At 32.3% G+C, this 21,766-nt stretch overlaps 2 protein-coding genes across 3 annotated transcripts in view; one reads left to right on the top strand and one right to left on the bottom strand.

Annotated features, from left to right (window-relative positions):
- LOC126737288 (protein cramped-like) overlaps positions 1 to 21,766 on the bottom strand; it is a 52,186-nt gene that overhangs the window by 15,580 nt on the left and 14,840 nt on the right. For both annotated transcript variants that reach the window (XM_050442119.1, XM_050442118.1), the window contains exons 7-9: positions 1,921 to 2,116; positions 1,680 to 1,868; positions 1,432 to 1,621 (exon numbers count right to left, since the gene is read on the bottom strand). In XM_050442119.1, the coding sequence (XP_050298076.1) occupies positions 1,432 to 1,621; positions 1,680 to 1,868; positions 1,921 to 2,116 (575 nt within the window). The remainder of the gene's footprint in view (positions 1 to 1,431; positions 1,622 to 1,679; positions 1,869 to 1,920; positions 2,117 to 21,766) is intronic.
- On the top strand, positions 15,781 to 17,101 carry LOC126737296 (uncharacterized). Its single transcript, XM_050442135.1, has one exon. The coding sequence runs from the start codon at positions 15,846 to 15,848 to the stop codon at positions 17,064 to 17,066; it is 1,221 nt and encodes a 406-aa protein (XP_050298092.1). The 5' UTR covers positions 15,781 to 15,845; the 3' UTR covers positions 17,067 to 17,101.

The raw sequence follows: 21,766 nt of genomic DNA, 5'->3' as shown, positions 1-21,766 counted from the left end.
ATCGCTAATATATGTGTTTAGTTAATATACTTAGGGTGCGTTTTAACTAATTAATTTATCGTTTTTTTTACTTGGATTTATTTGTGTGTTCTGATCTCTATTTTGTTTGATATATAAAAGCCTTATAATGAGAAATAGTGTAAATTATTCCACTAACGACAATAAATCTTTGGTGAGTAAATTTTTTCTTTAATGTTTATTTATCTTCCATATTGTATATACATTAGTATTTATGTATCCATGATTATGAAATATTTAAATGTATCAGATTAGAGATAGCTTAAAGTTTGTTTGTAATCTTTCACTTTTTTGTCTTTCATAAATAAACATTATTATTATTGTAAATAACATAATAGACAGATATGCAATTTTCATTTTCTCTTATAGATAAGACTAGTCATCGATTTAGTGAATAAAATCAAGACAAATGGAGTGGTGGGAGATAACATTTCAATAACAAAATTCATATTATGCTTGTCCTATTGTAGTGATCCTCTGATCAATATTTCTAACTGTGACATTTTTAAGCAAGCATTTCCAGATATCTGGAAAAATGCAAATTCAGTAAATAGTAAAAAAAAGCGACAAAAAAAAAAAAGAAAAACAGATCTTAGGTCAACAATTATTTTACCAGTATCGATGAAAAAATGTTGCCGATACATTAGATTTAACGAGGAAAAAAGTATCGAACCTGTTTTACTTTGTTAGACTATAGTAAAGCCTTTCACACTACCTATTACTTTCCAAATTGCATTAGATTGGCTTTTCGGCTAATATAAGTAAATTAAGTCAAAGTTATCCTTCTGATTGATACTGTTGTGTTAACAAGGGAAACAATATTTTAAAATCAAAGTAAAGATAAATACTGATTTGAATAATATTTCTCTCTATGCAGAAGAACACAATTTAAAAATTAATTTTAAATATTAGTAATGATTTGATAAATTGAAACCAAATTTGATTTTTTGCGCTCTATATATGTGCTTTATTAATTTGTTTCTTTTTTTCTTAATACAATTTTTCCAGATATTTTTTTAAGCCTTTCGTTCTGTTTTTTTTTTCAAGTTTATTAAATGTTAAGTAGTAGTAGTAATAGTAGGGTTATATCATCCTTTTTGTCAAAGGCTGTACCATCCTTTTTGTCTAAGAAAAGTAGATGATTCCACTCGCAATTAGTTTTTCAGTTAGAATCTCTGTTCTTTTTTTAGGCAAATAAAGTATTTTAAATCCGGTGAGAATTCAGTATTGGTAGAAAAAAATATTTATAACCCAAAAAGTATTTATTGATATATGAAATTATTCCTTAGAAAACACTTAAAAGAGTATCCTTTTAATTAAATATTTTCGATAATGCACATTTTTTAAAAAACAGACAGTATCTTCTGAGAATAAATGATTTTTTCAACTTAAACACGAACAGTTTATACCAACCGGTAGTTTTTTTTGGCTTTTCCAAGTCTTTATCCGTATCCCAACTATATTCGAGAATTAATTTGGAATCGCAGCCAAACATCATGTACATTTCGCCGATGGTTAAACTTTCGCTCGTTTCTTCGGTCCAACCTTTTTTAATCGTTTCTATGCGGTCCAAGTCTTCTTGTGAGATGACTGGAATCGACGTCTGTAAAGAAATGTATGCTTTAGTTTTGGTTATGAATAAAAATTAATCATTTATTTACCCGATTATCCGGTTTAATTCCATCGGTGAACAGAGATTCTGTTTTAACAGGTTTTGACGGGGTGTTTTCCTCAGATTCGCTTGCCTCAGACTGTTGCCTATCAATCGTTTGCAACGATAAAATTGTATTTACTGCGTCGTGGACTGCATTAGCTAGGAATGCCTCCGGTTCATTATCGGAGTATTTTACCTGTAAACAATTATACATTAATTAAAATAACATATATTTGAAAAATTCTTACATCTGGGTCTTCGACTTTCACCGTTTCAACTTTGAGATCCCACGGTTCAGCAGGTTTTTCTCCAGGATTCACCTCTTTGACGTGTGATATTCGATCGTCATCCAACTTCCGTTTCCGTTTTTTCGATTTTATTTTTATTTCGCTGAACGTGTCTAGGCCGAGGCGGCTTTCGTAAGCGGTCAAACAAATTGACTGCCTACAATTAAATTTTTTACATTCATCTAAAGAGTGCTCTGTAGAATATGGCAAATAAAACATAAATATCTCATAATAAACATATAAATATCTAAATACACTAGAAGGTGTATGAGAAAATGTCCTAGAATAATTAAAAAATATATGTTTGCAATTTTTTTGCACAAAATTCGTTATAGCTCAGAAAATATTATAGACCCACAAAAATCGTTTATATATTAAATTATTCTTAAACAAAACTTTTTGCTCAAATAAGTCCCTAGAAGAGTTTTCAAATTATGTTTGAAAGACACAAAAATTAGTGAAAAAATTGACTCTAAACTATAAATGTTTTTTGTAAAGTCAATTTTTAGATCATATTGTTGACATGAAATTCACTCGGATTATCTTTTATATGTTGAATTTAAAACATACGAGTCTTTTAAAAAGACAAATAAAATTTGGTATACAGTTTCCGTGTTTACGGTAGAGGGCGCTCGTTGCGTTAGTTTTTACTTTTTTAGAACTCCTAACTTTTTTTCAGCCACGTAGGGGAGACTGGGGTCAATTGAACCACATTATGGGGATAGTTGTAACAAAAGCAATATAGATTAAATAAAAAACACATTTCTTTTTATTTTCTTTTATTATTCAAAAAAGACTCAAAATCATATAGAAACTGTAAAAAATGCCTCATAACAACAACAAAAAAATATCACAGAAGCTAATATTCTGCTTATAAGGAGGAACAATAAACAGAAACGTAGGAACATAAAATACTAACACATAATACAACTGGTGGTTCTTATAATATAGATGTGTAACACTTAACTTTCAATTTTTGGTCAGTCACTTTGGCAATTATGGCAAACATAATATGTGAGCTCTTGTGGTGTGCATGCTTCATGCGACCACATTTTGCAGTTAGTACATCGGATCCACTGTTCACCTGGCTTACTTTTATATGGTTCAACACACACCAAACAAAAACATTAACTTTCGTCGTCGGTAGAATTTTCAGATGACTTCTTTCTTGTTCTCACGGGTGCTTTTTTTTGGAATTTTCTTTGGACCCTTCTTTTCGGTTTCCAGATTCCGTTTAACCTTTTGTGTTTTCTTATTAGCTTCTCTCTTTATTTCCTCCTTTTTGGTGTATCGGTGTACACGGTTGACTTCCTCTTTTTCTTTCATCTTGCGTTTATTTTTCTTGGTGAAGCTTTTCCGAAAGGCCTAACAACTTCTGGTGAAAACGTGTTATTTTGGGTGTTTTCGGAAATTTCACAATTTTTTAGGCCCCGAGAAGTTGATGGCCTTGGGTTTTGAAACTCATCTTCTAAGGTTGGTACAGTCAGATTGTTTCCTGGATTTAAACTATGATGATCATTTGGAGGTTCGGTTGAAGGCAACCTATTGGTAACAGACGTAGATGAGGTAGGATTATCAATGTATCTTCCAAAGTAGCATCTGTCAGATTCAGATTGTTGCCTGGATCTAAAGCAGGTGAAACTGAAGGTTCGATTGGAGGCAACCTATCTGTGACAAAAGATGGCGAGAAATCTGTCTCCGTAAAAATATCTCTGTTAAAAGGATATATCCCTGTACACTTAAATCTGGCTTGGATATTGCTTTGTGTAAGAGCTAAGGGCAATGATGTTGCGACAATTCCGGGTAAATCATATATAGAAATCTGTTTACCAGGGTGACTACGAATCCAACCATCACAAGCAGAGATTATTGCTTTCTTAAGAGGACCAAAAACTGTTCTATCGAGGGGCTGACATTTATGCGAGCAGTGGGGTGGGAAAGAAAGCATACTATTCTATGAGTTTTACAACAGTCTAGAGCTTCTATACTAATATGGGATGAGTGGTTATCCAGTGTGAGTAGAACCTTATGAGCTTGTGAAGAATTTGTGTCCTTTGAAAGTGTTTTAAGAACAAGACGAACTCTTTTTCTTGCATCCATCCTGACCCGTTTCCAGCCCCAATACACCCTGGTGGACCATCACGAATAAAATGATCCTGAAACCGAAGTCGAGGAAAAATAAACATGGGCGGAATCGAATTGTCTAGTGCGTTTATTGCCACCGTAACTGTTACGAGTGTACCACGTTCTTGTGAGGTAGTTGTACCCACTTGTTTCATGCCTCGTTTTGCTACAATTCGATTTGGTTTCTGAACTGTTGTCACACCAGTTTCGTCTACATTGTAAATATCCTTTGCTTCAAATTTGTCTCGATCCAAAACTTGCTTGCCAAAATTTGCACAATTGAAGCTGGTTGCTCTGGCTAAGCTGGTTGCTTGTGGTGCTCTTATTGATAAGTCACGGTGTCTTGACATAAAACCGGAAAACCAGTCTTCTCCTGCCATGCCGTTTTTAATCCAAGTGTCCGGTTTATCTATATCATATTTAATGGTTAATTCTAACGCAAGTCTCCGAATATCTTTGGTTGACAGACCTTGATAAATGTCTGCAGCCTTTTTTATGTACTTTACCATGTCGGTTTCTTGAAGTTCATTAAAAACTTTATTTGCAGGTTTTTAGCCCATCGTAACAGGTGGTTGACCTTCAGTATTCCCCGCAGCTTCATTCTTTCGCTTGTATCTCAACAAAGACACATAAGAGATCCCAAATTGGTCGGCAGCTAAGCGTAGAGAACTTCCATTTTTGAGCTCTGCATATGCAGATTCATATAAAGATCTATCTCGACTTGAACGATCAGTTTTCGGGACTCTTTTACGGGGCATCTGAAATGAAATAAACTAATTAATTAACTAGATTAATGTCCTAACTAATAAAAGCTGACCAACAAACTAAACACACTACAGACTCAATTACAATTTAGTTCATTTTAGAAATGAACGGCGAGGTCAGTTGAAACGTTACAAACGTCCCCGTTACAACTGACCCCAAACGACTGTTTTTAAATAAATGACACCATATTTACTACAAACAAAATGAATTTCAAATTTAAAGTAAAATAAAGCTAAGTTAATGGCCTAACTAATGAAAACCGACATACTAACCAAATACACATACAGACTCATTTACACATGCATAAGAAATATAGCAAATACTTACTTTGGATACGTGAAAACAAAATCTCGCACTAGGTACGTTTACTTTGTTTAATGGCCCGCGGCGTACTGCCAGAAAATGGTTGTCGCTATTATGGTCTATATTACGCGCGCAATTTGTTTCTATCTTGTAGCGGAAGAAAGTTTTGATTACTGTTTCAATTGACCCCAGTCTCCCCTATATCGGTTTAAAAAGTATCAAAATAAATTCCTTTTTTAATTTTACATAAAAAATATATACCTTATTAAAGTCGGTAGGAGCAATCATTATCGACATAATCACGATTTTTCAAAAAAATGTTTAAAATAATATTTATTTACTACTTTATTTAAATCGCATCTTTGGCAGTTGGCGTTGGAGACAAGTATTTGTATTATTCATGTCAAACTTTTTGAATGTCATATAAAACTTTTAAAACGAGTAAAAAAGTTTTTCTCTTATGTTTAATCATTTTAAGTAATGCCTAGGCATAATTTTTTTAGCAATTTGGAGATGCGTGATATGCTTTGTGTTTACGCGCAAGTAAATTTTAATGGACGGCATGCAAGACGCAGGTATCAGGAAATATTTCCAGACAGACAACAACCAAACCATAAATTCCATATTCCAAAGAATTTATGGCCGACTAGGAGAAACTGGATCATTTCGGTCAAAAATGTCTGTTTTGGGGCGCCCAAAAAATATTTTCCAAGAACATGAAGAAGAAATGTTAGTCCGCGTAGCAGAAAATCCTGGGTTGAGTACTAGGCGAATAGAGTTAAGTACTAGGCGAATCATGTAATGGTAAAGTACTTCAGAAAGAAGGCCTCTATCCATACCACTTTACACCAGTTCAGTGTTGCCGTCAATTTAAAAATATGCAAAATGCAGATCCAATGCTTATTAGCAGAGTGTTATTCGCAGACGAGGCTACATTTACTAGACGCGGCGTATTTAATTTTAGGAATGCTCATATGTGGGATACTGAAAACCCCCATTCAATTGTCAGTCATTTCCAGCATGAATTTAAAGTTAACATTTGGTGTGGTATTATTGGAAACCATATAATAGGCCCCCATGAACTACCACCTAATTTAAACGGAGACTCGCACTTAAATTTCTTACGAAATGAACATGGAGGTCTTTTAGAAGATATCCCGAACGTTGGTTTGGCCGCGAAGGACCTTTGCTTTGGCCTGCGCGTAATCCAGACTTAAACCCCATGGACTTCTGTATTTGGGGATATTTGAAATCAATTGTTTATGATAGTCCTATAAATAATTTAAATGAACTAAATGTAAAAATTGTAAATTCTGTAAATATGTTAAAAAATAATGAGGATGTTCTTTTTAAAATACGGCAGTCATTTGTTAAAAGTATTTCAAAATGCATTTGAATTGCAGATGCAATTTGAAGCTAATGGAGTGCATTTTGAACAGCTGTTATAGTAGCGTTATTTGTATGTTTCTTTGTTTATTATTGTTTTTGGTATATTCGTTTGAAAATAAAATATAAAAAAAATAAATAAATATCATTTACTTTGGTTATGATATAAGAATTAACAAAAAAGTCGTAATATTTTTTTAGTAACTATTCTAATTTTACATAAATATCAATAATCTTAGGTATTAATTTTATTTTATCTAGGATTGCATTGCTAAAAATCTAGTAAATTTGTCATTCACATATTATTAAAACCTAAAAGTGCGATTATTTCGAAAAAGGTTGCTCCTAGCGACTTTAATAAAGTATACATGTTTTATGTAATATTAAAGAAGAAAACTATTTTGTTACATTTCAAACCAATATACGGAGCTGCAAAAAAGTTAGGGGATTTAAAAAAGTAAAAACTAACGCAACGAGCGCCCTTTACCGAAAACACGAAAACTGTATACGAAATTTTCTTAAAAGACTCGTATGTTCTAAATTTCATGTAGTATGTTCATGTCAGTATGTCATTTGGTTCAGGACCTATGAGAAAAAAACGATAAATCAAATAATACTTGGACACCCTGTATTTCAGTAACTATTAAAGTTAGGATAAGATAAGTTGACCTCAATCACATTATTTCGACATAAGGAATCAGCTGTTGTTCTATGTCCCATTACTTTCGGGACACCCTGTATAATAAAGTAAGGCTGAACACATAATGAGACAGAGAACAAAGCAGTGATCCCAGCGGAGAGAAAAGCGGCAATTGAATGTCGCTTCGATAAAAATATGGCCAACACATAGTGACGCGTTCATCGCCTATATCCGGAAAAAGTGCTATCATGGATTTGTCTCTAATGGAAAGTTCTTCACTTAATATTTGGTATTTACTACAAAATGAAAATTAAACGGAAAAGAGAAGATTTAATGCTCACAAAATAAATAAAAGTAGACATATTAATTGCGAATTTCAATCGTTTGTATGAGGAATTACACGAACATCCAGAAAAGTTTTATTCACATTTTCGCTTCAAATTTAAACATTCGATTATATTTCGGAAAAAATTTGGCATCTCGTATTAAAAAAATGGACAAACTTTGATCGCAACACAATTAATCCAACGCGTCTTGCCATCACTTTAAGGTAAGAAAAAAAAGTAAAAAAAAAAAAAGAAAAAGAAAGAAAGTAACTTTTGTATATTTTAAAAAAGTAAAGTATAAACATAGATTAGAACTCAATCCCTATACCTATTTTAATAATTTTCATCTAAAAAATTGATTATATAAGAGGCAATTGACGTAGGATTAGAGAAATCTGGTTCAGCACTCCGCGAAGATGTGAGTTCTGTATATACATGAAGTAAATTTTCCTTTTGATTTGTGCTCGAGGTGCCCATATTAGTTGCAAATTCATTTGGTCCCGAAGTTTGCTGCTGACCATAAACAAAGTTGTAAACAAGTTTTTGCATTTCTATTCTTAGTAACATTTTGTTTTGTGGTGTAAGGCTACGTATATGTGGTCGAAGACTTTAAAAAAAACTTTCATCTTCATCCAGCGAGTTTTTCTGCTGTTCTTGCATAATTTGTAGTTTATTTTCTTTTATTCTGATAAGAGCGGCACCAACATCGGAGTTTTCTCCCTTGTTTTGCTGCTTTCATTTAATACCTCCTTTAACTGGTGTGAAAGTAGGTTTTCTTTGTTGATTAACTTTACTCTTTCGTTTTTCTGTTAAGTTTCCCTCGCTGACCAGATTCATTATCAGAAAGTTTCGTAAATTCCGTTTCTGCTGACTGGGAATTGGTATCTTCATTTACAATATTAGGACGTTCAATATCGGGCAAACTTCCACAACTTAGTCGAGCAGTAAACTGGGCCTTAAAAAAGTAGAGACTTTCAAAATACGCCCAAGATGACTTCCAAGTAGAAGCCCCATCTCCAGAACGTTGAATTGGCTTTTTTAAATTCTTTTCGGAATGTGTTTCTCAGGCTTTTCCATTTGGCTCTACCAACATCTCCTGGAAAACAATAATACTAAATTAGGAAATGAGTTAGAGTAACAAAAGAAATACTATTTGCTGATAAACTTTTCCTTGAAGTGAAAAGTATAAAAAATCAATTTTTTTTTCAGGGCCACCGGATCGTCTAATAAGAGTCTGAGTTTAACACTTCGAATCGGTCCTACTACTGTGTCACTTCTTGTGAGCCAAACGGTGGAAGCTATTTGGAAACTACAAACCTGTTCACATGAAAATTTCCACAGAGGATATATTTGAACAGATAGCAAAAAAATTTTATGAAAGGTGAAACTTTCCTCTATGTATAGGTGCAATTGACGGTAAACACGTTCGAGTTAAATGTCCACATTGCTGGAACTATTATTATAAAAGCTATTATTCCATAGTTCTTCAAGCTATTGCTGATGCAAATTACAACTCATTACAACTGATGTAGGTAGATATGGCAAACAGAGTGACGGAGTTACTTTCGCTCTTCATCGTTGTTTTATTTAATGGAAACCAAAGTCAACAGAAATTGTGGTGCCTTACGTTTTTCTTGGAGATGAAGCCTATACATTATTAAAAAGATTAATGAAACCGTTTAGTAGAAGGAATTTGAATGCAGAAAGGGAATACTTTATTAATTTAAGTTTCGCATTCTTTGGAAGCCAATCGAACCATCATCAGATTTAGCGGATAATAAAATAAAGCATTTGTCTTTTACACAATATAATAATTGACATGGAAGGAATTGACACAGAAATTAACCAGGCGGTACCACTCTGACTCCGAAAATTTTGCTGGAACACGTGGAAATAATAGGACAACAAAGTCTACGAATTTTGTTAAAGAAACGAATAAAATGTATACTTGTCAAAATAGAATATAAAAACAACTTCCGTACAAGTCAATTTTATTTTTTTGTATATATAAAGGGCTACTCATAAAAGCGATACTAAACTTTACGAAAAATTCTAGACATATTTCATGTAACAATAATCTATACAATTGATAGTTTTTACGGTATTTTGGTACGATATTACGGTGAATGACTATAACGTGAAAACGGTTTTAGAAATAAAAAAATATTATCTACCATTTTAAGAGATATGAAAACTTCTGTATTTTATATAGAAACCCTCAATTTTTTTAAATACTGTCTGATACCTTAGTTTTTCCTCCTTCCAAAAATACCTAAGATGGTGAGTTTTTCTCGAATTGTTTAGTTAATCAAAATGTGCCAAAATACCGTGCGACACCCTGTATTAACAAACGCACACCCAAAGTTTCTCATTTTTCTAAACTTTTTGCGATTAAAACTTGACATTTGCATTGACTTGCAAGTCGTTTCATGAACTAAATTAAATCCTTAAATTTACATTGCTTTATAAAAAGAAAAAAATTTGGTGTACCTATGCGTTTGTTAATTGAAATTATTAATTATGTTTACAGATTATATCGAGGTTATATGTTACTTATAATGTTAAGTTAGAGGTTCTTGGAGAGTCCAAATCTGTCCCAAAAATTATGGAATTTTATTGCAAAATAAAGTGTTCTCAGTTACATCGCTCTAGTGAATGTATACGCTGTATACTTCCAAATGATATTAAAAAATGCCTAACAATAAAATAAAATCGACGTGTTCGAGAATTGTTTAAATTAATTTACGACAACTCTGTATAAATAAAATTTGTAGATACTTACTTTTTGATGATATTTCATTTGCCACTGCATTCCATTGTTTGTCCAAAATAAAACGATTATGATGGTTAACATCCTTTTGATCCCATAAGGTCATTTTAGCAAAAATACTACTTATTAGAGCCGCAATCATAAATGTTTGAATGCGTTACTTTGCTCTATTATAACAGCTCTACTATCTTTCTGTTATACTCTCGACTATGCGTTTAAAAAGGAAATAACTTGTTTTCGCCGCTTTACTCTCCGCTCGGATCGCTCCTTTGCTCTCTGCTTCCCTATATGTATTCAGCGTAAAGTTCATGGAACCTCCCTCTTTGGTGTCAACAAGACAATTGTCAAAAATGAACTCAAATTTCACAATTGGCCTAATCAAATATTTCTAGTAAAAACATGGAACGATTATCCCAAACTATAAAAAAGGGGTCTTCAACGGTACAGATCCAAAGAAGCTCCAGCCTTCAACAACAACAAAAATATAGAACTCCCTCTGAAACTAAATACGATTCCAGTTTAAAAAAACGATGTGAGCGAATAATTTACCGGAACAAATACGAGAGGAATGCCCCCGAAATATGCAGTTGGTGGTTCAAACTTTTTAAGATATTAGAAGATGACGCTTCTATTCCGCCCGAAGAGCAACTATCAATACTAAAAGAGTTGTTTGAACCTCCTTTGCTTGATAAAATTATAGAATTATGCGGCATTAAAGAGAGAAAATATAAGGAAATGCCCTTTGAGGAACAACAAGAAGATATACAGGATCAGGTGGATTCTTCAAGCCGCAGCACTAATAAAAGAATCATTAACAGTGTAAAAACTCAGTTCGAGGAAGAAGATTTAAAGCAAGTCAAAAAGGAAATGCATGCTGAACATCCCAATTCACTATTCTACTTGGAAAAACCAGTGGAGCAACGTGAAGATATAACAAGATCTAAAATGTATATAAACTTCTTCAAACGCAAACCGACTAGAGCGGCAGTTTGGAGACCTCTACCACCACCCTCCTTAAGCGAAATGAATTTAAGCCAAAAAGCCGATTATGTCACGGAACAGATCGCCACCGACTTTATAAACTGGCTAAGAGATTTAGGCGGAGACGAGGAGCTATCTCTAGAGCCCATGAACTACCACCTAATTTAAACGGAGACTCGCACTTAAATTTCTTACGAAATGAACATGGAGGTCTTTTAGAAGATATCCCGAACGTTGGTTTGGCCGCGAAGGACCTTTGCTTTGGCCTGCGCGTAATCCAGACTTAAACCCCATGGACTTCTGTATTTGGGGATATTTGAAATCAATTGTTTATGATAGTCCTATAAATAATTTAAATGAACTAAATGTAAAAATTGTAAATTCTGTAAATATGTTAAAAAATAATGAGGATGTTCTTTTTAAAATACGGCAGTCATTTGTTAAAAGTATTTCAAAATGCATTTGAATTGCAGATGCAATTTGAAGCTAATGGAGTGCATTTTGAACAGCTGTTATAGTAGCGTTATTTGTATGTTTCTTTGTTTATTATTGTTTTTGGTATATTCGTTTGAAAATAAAATATAAAAAAAATAAATAAATATCATTTACTTTGGTTATGATATAAGAATTAACAAAAAAGTCGTAATATTTTTTTAGTAACTATTCTAATTTTACATAAATATCAATAATCTTAGGTATTAATTTTATTTTATCTAGGATTGCATTGCTAAAAATCTAGTAAATTTGTCATTCACATATTATTAAAACCTAAAAGTGCGATTATTTCGAAAAAGGTTGCTCCTAGCGACTTTAATAAAGTATACATGTTTTATGTAATATTAAAGAAGAAAACTATTTTGTTACATTTCAAACCAATATACGGAGCTGCAAAAAAGTTAGGGGATTTAAAAAAGTAAAAACTAACGCAACGAGCGCCCTTTACCGAAAACACGAAAACTGTATACGAAATTTTCTTAAAAGACTCGTATGTTCTAAATTTCATGTAGTATGTTCATGTCAGTATGTCATTTGGTTCAGGACCTATGAGAAAAAAACGATAAATCAAATAATACTTGGACACCCTGTATTTCAGTAACTATTAAAGTTAGGATAAGATAAGTTGACCTCAATCACATTATTTCGACATAAGGAATCAGCTGTTGTTCTATGTCCCATTACTTTCGGGACACCCTGTATAATAAAGTAAGGCTGAACACATAATGAGACAGAGAACAAAGCAGTGATCCCAGCGGAGAGAAAAGCGGCAATTGAATGTCGCTTCGATAAAAATATGGCCAACACATAGTGACGCGTTCATCGCCTATATCCGGAAAAAGTGCTATCATGGATTTGTCTCTAATGGAAAGTTCTTCACTTAATATTTGGTATTTACTACAAAATGAAAATTAAACGGAAAAGAGAAGATTTAATGCTCACAAAATAAATAAAAGTAGACATATTAATTGCGAATTTCAATCGTTTGTATGAGGAATTACACGAACATCCAGAAAAGTTTTATTCACATTTTCGCTTCAAATTTAAACATTCGATTATATTTCGGAAAAAATTTGGCATCTCGTATTAAAAAAATGGACAAACTTTGATCGCAACACAATTAATCCAACGCGTCTTGCCATCACTTTAAGGTAAGAAAAAAAAGTAAAAAAAAAAAAAGAAAAAGAAAGAAAGTAACTTTTGTATATTTTAAAAAAGTAAAGTATAAACATAGATTAGAACTCAATCCCTATACCTATTTTAATAATTTTCATCTAAAAAATTGATTATATAAGAGGCAATTGACGTAGGATTAGAGAAATCTGGTTCAGCACTCCGCGAAGATGTGAGTTCTGTATATACATGAAGTAAATTTTCCTTTTGATTTGTGCTCGAGGTGCCCATATTAGTTGCAAATTCATTTGGTCCCGAAGTTTGCTGCTGACCATAAACAAAGTTGTAAACAAGTTTTTGCATTTCTATTCTTAGTAACATTTTGTTTTGTGGTGTAAGGCTACGTATATGTGGTCGAAGACTTTAAAAAAAACTTTCATCTTCATCCAGCGAGTTTTTCTGCTGTTCTTGCATAATTTGTAGTTTATTTTCTTTTATTCTGATAAGAGCGGCACCAACATCGGAGTTTTCTCCCTTGTTTTGCTGCTTTCATTTAATACCTCCTTTAACTGGTGTGAAAGTAGGTTTTCTTTGTTGATTAACTTTACTCTTTCGTTTTTCTGTTAAGTTTCCCTCGCTGACCAGATTCATTATCAGAAAGTTTCGTAAATTCCGTTTCTGCTGACTGGGAATTGGTATCTTCATTTACAATATTAGGACGTTCAATATCGGGCAAACTTCCACAACTTAGTCGAGCAGTAAACTGGGCCTTAAAAAAGTAGAGACTTTCAAAATACGCCCAAGATGACTTCCAAGTAGAAGCCCCATCTCCAGAACGTTGAATTGGCTTTTTTAAATTCTTTTCGGAATGTGTTTCTCAGGCTTTTCCATTTGGCTCTACCAACATCTCCTGGAAAACAATAATACTAAATTAGGAAATGAGTTAGAGTAACAAAAGAAATACTATTTGCTGATAAACTTTTCCTTGAAGTGAAAAGTATAAAAAATCAATTTTTTTTTCAGGGCCACCGGATCGTCTAATAAGAGTCTGAGTTTAACACTTCGAATCGGTCCTACTACTGTGTCACTTCTTGTGAGCCAAACGGTGGAAGCTATTTGGAAACTACAAACCTGTTCACATGAAAATTTCCACAGAGGATATATTTGAACAGATAGCAAAAAAATTTTATGAAAGGTGAAACTTTCCTCTATGTATAGGTGCAATTGACGGTAAACACGTTCGAGTTAAATGTCCACATTGCTGGAACTATTATTATAAAAGCTATTATTCCATAGTTCTTCAAGCTATTGCTGATGCAAATTACAACTCATTACAACTGATGTAGGTAGATATGGCAAACAGAGTGACGGAGTTACTTTCGCTCTTCATCGTTGTTTTATTTAATGGAAACCAAAGTCAACAGAAATTGTGGTGCCTTACGTTTTTCTTGGAGATGAAGCCTATACATTATTAAAAAGATTAATGAAACCGTTTAGTAGAAGGAATTTGAATGCAGAAAGGGAATACTTTATTAATTTAAGTTTCGCATTCTTTGGAAGCCAATCGAACCATCATCAGATTTAGCGGATAATAAAATAAAGCATTTGTCTTTTACACAATATAATAATTGACATGGAAGGAATTGACACAGAAATTAACCAGGCGGTACCACTCTGACTCCGAAAATTTTGCTGGAACACGTGGAAATAATAGGACAACAAAGTCTACGAATTTTGTTAAAGAAACGAATAAAATGTATACTTGTCAAAATAGAATATAAAAACAACTTCCGTACAAGTCAATTTTATTTTTTTGTATATATAAAGGGCTACTCATAAAAGCGATACTAAACTTTACGAAAAATTCTAGACATATTTCATGTAACAATAATCTATACAATTGATAGTTTTTACGGTATTTTGGTACGATATTACGGTGAATGACTATAACGTGAAAACGGTTTTAGAAATAAAAAAATATTATCTACCATTTTAAGAGATATGAAAACTTCTGTATTTTATATAGAAACCCTCAATTTTTTTAAATACTGTCTGATACCTTAGTTTTTCCTCCTTCCAAAAATACCTAAGATGGTGAGTTTTTCTCGAATTGTTTAGTTAATCAAAATGTGCCAAAATACCGTGCGACACCCTGTATTAACAAACGCACACCCAAAGTTTCTCATTTTTCTAAACTTTTTGCGATTAAAACTTGACATTTGCATTGACTTGCAAGTCGTTTCATGAACTAAATTAAATCCTTAAATTTACATTGCTTTATAAAAAGAAAAAAATTTGGTGTACCTATGCGTTTGTTAATTGAAATTATTAATTATGTTTACAGATTATATCGAGGTTATATGTTACTTATAATGTTAAGTTAGAGGTTCTTGGAGAGTCCAAATCTGTCCCAAAAATTATGGAATTTTATTGCAAAATAAAGTGTTCTCAGTTACATCGCTCTAGTGAATGTATACGCTGTATACTTCCAAATGATATTAAAAAATGCCTAACAATAAAATAAAATCGACGTGTTCGAGAATTGTTTAAATTAATTTACGACAACTCTGTATAAATAAAATTTGTAGATACTTACTTTTTGATGATATTTCATTTGCCACTGCATTCCATTGTTTGTCCAAAATAAAACGATTATGATGGTTAACATCCTTTTGATCCCATAAGGTCATTTTAGCAAAAATACTACTTATTAGAGCCGCAATCATAAATGTTTGAATGCGTTACTTTGCTCTATTATAACAGCTCTACTATCTTTCTGTTATACTCTCGACTATGCGTTTAAAAAGGAAATAACTTGTTTTCGCCGCTTTACTCTCCGCTCGGATCGCTCCTTTGCTCTCTGCTTCCCTATATGTATTCAGCGTAAAGTTCATGGAACCTCCCTCTTTGGTGTCAACAAGACAATTGTCAAAAATGAACTCAAATTTCACAATTGGCCTAATCAAATATTTCTAGTAAAAACATGGAACGATTATCCCAAACTATAAAAAAGGGGTCTTCAACGGTACAGATCCAAAGAAGCTCCAGCCTTCAACAACAACAAAAATATAGAACTCCCTCTGAAACTAAATACGATTCCAGTTTAAAAAAACGATGTGAGCGAATAATTTACCGGAACAAATACGAGAGGAATGCCCCCGAAATATGCAGTTGGTGGTTCAAACTTTTTAAGATATTAGAAGATGACGCTTCTATTCCGCCCGAAGAGCAACTATCAATACTAAAAGAGTTGTTTGAACCTCCTTTGCTTGATAAAATTATAGAATTATGCGGCATTAAAGAGAGAAAATATAAGGAAATGCCCTTTGAGGAACAACAAGAAGATATACAGGATCAGGTGGATTCTTCAAGCCGCAGCACTAATAAAAGAATCATTAACAGTGTAAAAACTCAGTTCGAGGAAGAAGATTTAAAGCAAGTCAAAAAGGAAATGCATGCTGAACATCCCAATTCACTATTCTACTTGGAAAAACCAGTGGAGCAACGTGAAGATATAACAAGATCTAAAATGTATATAAACTTCTTCAAACGCAAACCGACTAGAGCGGCAGTTTGGAGACCTCTACCACCACCCTCCTTAAGCGAAATGAATTTAAGCCAAAAAGCCGATTATGTCACGGAACAGATCGCCACCGACTTTATAAACTGGCTAAGAGATTTAGGCGGAGACGAGGAGCTATCTTTAAGCGTACAGTCAATCATAGAGATGTTCCAAATCGGTTTTCAAGCAAATACAGCCACTTCCTTAAAGGTTTGCTTGAAAGAGTTGGCCTCTATACCAAAACGTGTGGCGGAAGCCAAACAAATGCCCAAAAGGGCTACCAGAGCGGTTTTGCGTAAGGAAATTCGAAAAGACATTAAAGCCAGCAAGAAACAAACCACTTATACCGCGTTCAGTACGTATTTGCCGCCCGATATGCAAGTACGACCTCCCGCAGAGAGTTTTTACAAAAAATGGATGAGTTGCGATAGAGTACCTGAAAAGTTGGCTAGTATGGCCACGGTTTGGCAGGGAATCACCCATTTGAAGTCGACCAGGGCTTATTGTGAATTTTTGCTGGAAAGACCGGAGATAAAGCCGCCAAAGTATCTGTTCGATTGTGGCATGATGGAGATGGAAAATCTGATAGATAAGGATGAAGATTTTGAGTCTCGTTCCTTGGATTCGATGGTTAGTGGATAGGTTTTTTTTAATAAAAAATTACTTATTATTTAAAATGCAATATTTCATTTTTTATGTTAAAATGTTTTATAAATGTACAAATGATATTACTGACATATACATTCCAAAAAGTTATAGAAAAGAAACCAAAATATCCATTATGGTTTTCAAGAAATTCCCATCAAACTGATCAAAGAAAAAGTCCATAAAAATAGAAAATAAACAAAAAACACGCACTAAAAATTATGAAATTTAGGAGTTTTTTTCTTAATATTGTCAGTGTATTTGAAACAAATATAACACTCCCAGATAAAACCGATTTTATCCTCTAATAGTTTCACCATATCAAATATTCCAGAAATAAGCATAACAAACACTTTATCCGAACTAGACCGAAGTAAGGTTTCTGGTCCTGACAGGACTGCCTGCCTCATTTTTAATACTTGTCTAAGTTTTAGTGGACCTCTTCTAATTATAAAAAATATATTTTATTATATATGATACTAGCTGAATGCCCGCGTGGAATTTGAAAATAAGAGAAAAGTTCTACTGAAGAACTTCTTTGTAAACAACATTTTTTGTTTTGCCTTCTTGTGCCAGAATTATTAAGTTTTTTGGTGAATTTGTTCTAGAACAGGCTACATAGAATTGTCCATGCATAAAGCAATCCGGTCTCAAATCAATCCCTGCTATCTTTGAGTTTGGCCCTGCGACTTGTAATAAACAAACCAAAAAATTCTTCAAAGAAAGAGATGAGAAGCTTCCTTCTGTGTGCCGCCTTTTATTTCCTGAACACGGCCTCAGAATAAAATGTGTACAACGTAAATTAAAAGAATGAAATTTTGGAAAAAAAAAACGTGAAAGTCATGCAGCAAAATAAAATTGTTTACATGCAACGGACAGATCCCACTGAGTACCCGGTTCTCGTCCGATCACCGAAGTTGAGCAGCGTCGGACGTGGTTAGTTACTTGGATGGGTGGTCACTTGGAGGAAACGCTAAGTCGTTGTGTTATTTTCTTTTTTAAAATTTTTAGTACTTTTATGCAAAAAGGATATTTTAATACCGCTTTTTAAAGTTAAAAATAAATATAGGAAGTTTCCTTATAATTTCCTCCCCTTTTTTTCACCCTGTCTCTTTCTGGCCAACATAAAAAATATGGTACGCAATATGTATGTAACATAGAAATAATATTATGAAATACCAGTGGTGTTCTTTTTTTGTTTTTAAAATAAGAAATCGTTTTTGAAATTATTTATTTTTAAGAAAAATGTAGGATATTTTAACCCCGTTTACCTTAATACACCCCTGGCATAAACAAAATTTAAATCACAATTTTTATTTTCAATGCACTACTTCGGTATACATAATAGTATGGAAAAATATAAATTTTCAACGCTATAAGTTAAAAATAAAGAATTTTCGTAGGAGAAATTTTCACCCCATTATGAATTTCTAGAATTTCGAGAATCTGTTGTTTTCATTAAAATGAAATTAAATTGTGTTGTAAAAGTGTTTTTTTCCTAAAAGCAATCAATTTAAGGATAAAAAAAGATGTTAAAATCCTAAAGGGTGATTTTAACCCCTTTAAAAAAAAAAACAAAAAAATGGAAATTGAGTAAAAAAATTAAATAAAAATGACGTGTTTCAGCGTTTTTTAAAAAAGTACATCGTTTTGAAGCTATGATACATAAAGGGTGGTTTCAACCCCTTCCCGATGGAATTTCAAAAAATCCCTTCTTAGTAGACGCCTACATAACCAACACACAAATTTCATATTTTAGGTTTTACCGTTTGGGCTCTACGTTGATTATCAGTCAGGACAAGTTTTTATATATAGAGAAAATAAAATATATTTACAGGCATGTGTGGAAACTATAAAAAATTGCTCACATCGGTGCATAAATCTGGTGAACAAATCAATATTTGTAATTACAGACCCATATCATTGCTAAGTCACTTTGGTAAAATATTCAACATGGCTTTTTCAGAGTCCACTCAGTTCTTACGAGGTTTGTACTGTGAATACTGATTTTTGAAAGAATTTGATAAGGTTCATCATTCGATTTTGCTAATTAAACTTGACAATTTTGGTGTGCACACAGATTACACACTCAATTAGTTAACACACCAGAACTCAATTTGTGGTTATTAATGGGAAAAGATCTAAAGATGCAAATGTTACATCAAAAGTATTTCAAGGCTCACACCTCGAACCCCCCTGCTCTTTTTTTTTTTTTTTTTTATTACGTCTTGCCGCTGTTTTTCATATACCGAACATATTTATTAAATGTAGACAATTTAAAAGCATATATTCCTTATACTTCAGATTTTGCTTTAAAACGACCTAAATAAATTTTAGTATTCCAACAAAAATAGGATCTTTATTAACCCATTGAAATACCATACAACCTGCAACTCTTGAACTCTAAACCTAAATGTGTTGTATATACACTATCAAAGATCTAGGTGAAACCCTTGACAGCAAATTAACATTTGAATACCATCTAGGAATAATTTGTCTAAGAGCTATAAAAACTAAGGATCATAACTCATCAGGATCAAAAGATATAAGTAATTCCTAAATCGTTTGTTTCATCAAGAAGCTTTATAGCAGATTTGGTAGATATACTAAGCAGATTCTACAATTTTGAATTTAACAGCAAATTTCCAAAGACTAATATGAGTATTTGCAAATGATATTTATTTGAGGATCTTAACTCATCAGGGTCACAAGATATGTGAAAAAGTATCCAGGTTGGAGCAGCAAGGGGTCCAAGACGTTAGGTAGAATTCAAACACTTGTAATTTCTAAACCGTTCGTCTCAACAATAAGTTTCATAGCACCTTTGGTAGATACTAAAAAGTTCTTCAATTTTGTATCCCAGAGGAATTTTCTTAAAACTAATATTGAAAAAGATATTACTATTTTTTTATTCAGTTCCAGCCTATGATAGACCACTTTCATAGAAGTCGTTTATCTCCTTTTTTATTGCGTTTAGGGTCTTAAGACAAAAGTGAAACAGCAAATCAGTATCTACCCAGTAAAGGTTATTTAATTAACTTAACAGAATCAAAAGATATTAGGAAAAGAATCCAGGTTGGAGCACCAAAAGCTCCTTGACGTTAGGTAGAATTCAAAGTCTTGTAATTCCTAAACTGTTAGCCCTATCAAAAAGCTTTATAGCAGTTCTGGTAGATATTAAGTACTACTTGTACAATATTGAATTTTACAGGAATTTTTGTTAAACAAATACAAAAAAAGATATGGCAATGTGTCTGTTCAGCCCCAGCTTACAATAGACCACCTTATTATAACTTAATAAGGTAATACATTTTTAATTACCGTTTTAATAGACCAAGATCTTTTTATGCATACAATCATAATTTGAAATTTTATAATGTACTCGAAAATAGACGTAAATATGATTTAATATTATTGTAATAATTGATTTAATATTTATGTACAAATTTACTTAATTCTAATTTCTACACCACACGTACAGGGTTTTTCCTTATATATTTTCCTCTATAGGGGTTAGGTAAAAACTACAAAAAAAACTTGATACAAGACTTTTGGGGTTTTACTTAAAATATTTGAATCCCATGTCAGAAAAAATATTTCTCTTTTAGAAATGTCCAAATTTGAGAGAGATGGAGAGTTTTTTCTTATGGAACACCTGTATATACCTTTATAGTTAAAAAGAGAGGAATTTTCTGACTTCAAATATACATGGTTTAACTACTTTTAATTAAATAATTTTGCAAATATCAGGCTCCAAACTTTAAAATAAATTAAATATTGAAGATAGGCGGTGCCTGTTATTGTTTGACATTTACTAGAAACAAATAATTCTATTTTAAATTATATTAACCAAAATTATAGACAGCTTATAATTAATACGATACAAAAAATTGAAAAAAATTATATAAATTGTATTAATATAGAGCAGTTATAATTATTTCGATTTAGTTTAAAGTTAATCAATTATTAAAATATTGATTTTTTTAAAAATAAAGTAATTAAATATCGCTTAATAAATATTAAATCTTAAAGTTTTATTGTTTCTACTTATTCCGTTTATCTTAGAAAACGGCAAAATAATAATGTCTTCTGAATAATTTGTTTTCTAATAGACGTCAAACACTAACAATGGACAGCCTACCCAGAACTTTAATATGTAATTTTTTTTGAAGCCCGATATTTTCAAAACGGTTGAATTAAAAGTAGCTAAACTATAGATATTTGAAATAATAAAATTCCGATCTTTTTAACCATTATAAATAGGGTGTTCTGTAAGAAAAAACTGACCATTTGTCAAAATTTGACATTTCTAAAGAAAAAAACACTTCGGATGCAAAAATGTAAAAAGTCAAACTTTTGTATAAAATATTTTTTAAAACTTTTCACCCCTGTAGGAGGAGGTCCATATCTGAAGAAAGATCCTGTACAATGGCTAACTTTTAGTATACGAAGATCACAATCCAACTACTTTCTGCATTTACTCTTTATTCGTTAAGCTAGAGAATTTAATAAAATTAATCAGTTACAATTCAATATTTTAATAAATAATTTTAACTCAAAATACCTATATCCTTGTTAAAAGTTTTGTTACCTATACTCTATACAATACCGCAAACATATGTATATTATATTTACAAAAATAAGACACAAATTAGACAAACCGACATGAAAAATTGTTCACAAATAAGTGGTTTTAT

Source organism: Anthonomus grandis, chromosome 6, assembly GCF_022605725.1.
Source record: "Anthonomus grandis grandis chromosome 6, icAntGran1.3, whole genome shotgun sequence".
NCBI lineage: Eukaryota > Metazoa > Arthropoda > Insecta > Coleoptera > Curculionidae > Anthonomus > Anthonomus grandis.
This window is presented reverse-complemented; position numbering and strand designations above follow the sequence as displayed.

What these genes read in the sequence shown, in the direction of transcription:
- LOC126737296 (XM_050442135.1), top strand. Translation starts at nt 15,846, where the DNA reads ATGGAACGATTATCCCAAACTATAAAAAAGGGGTCTTCAACGGTACAG.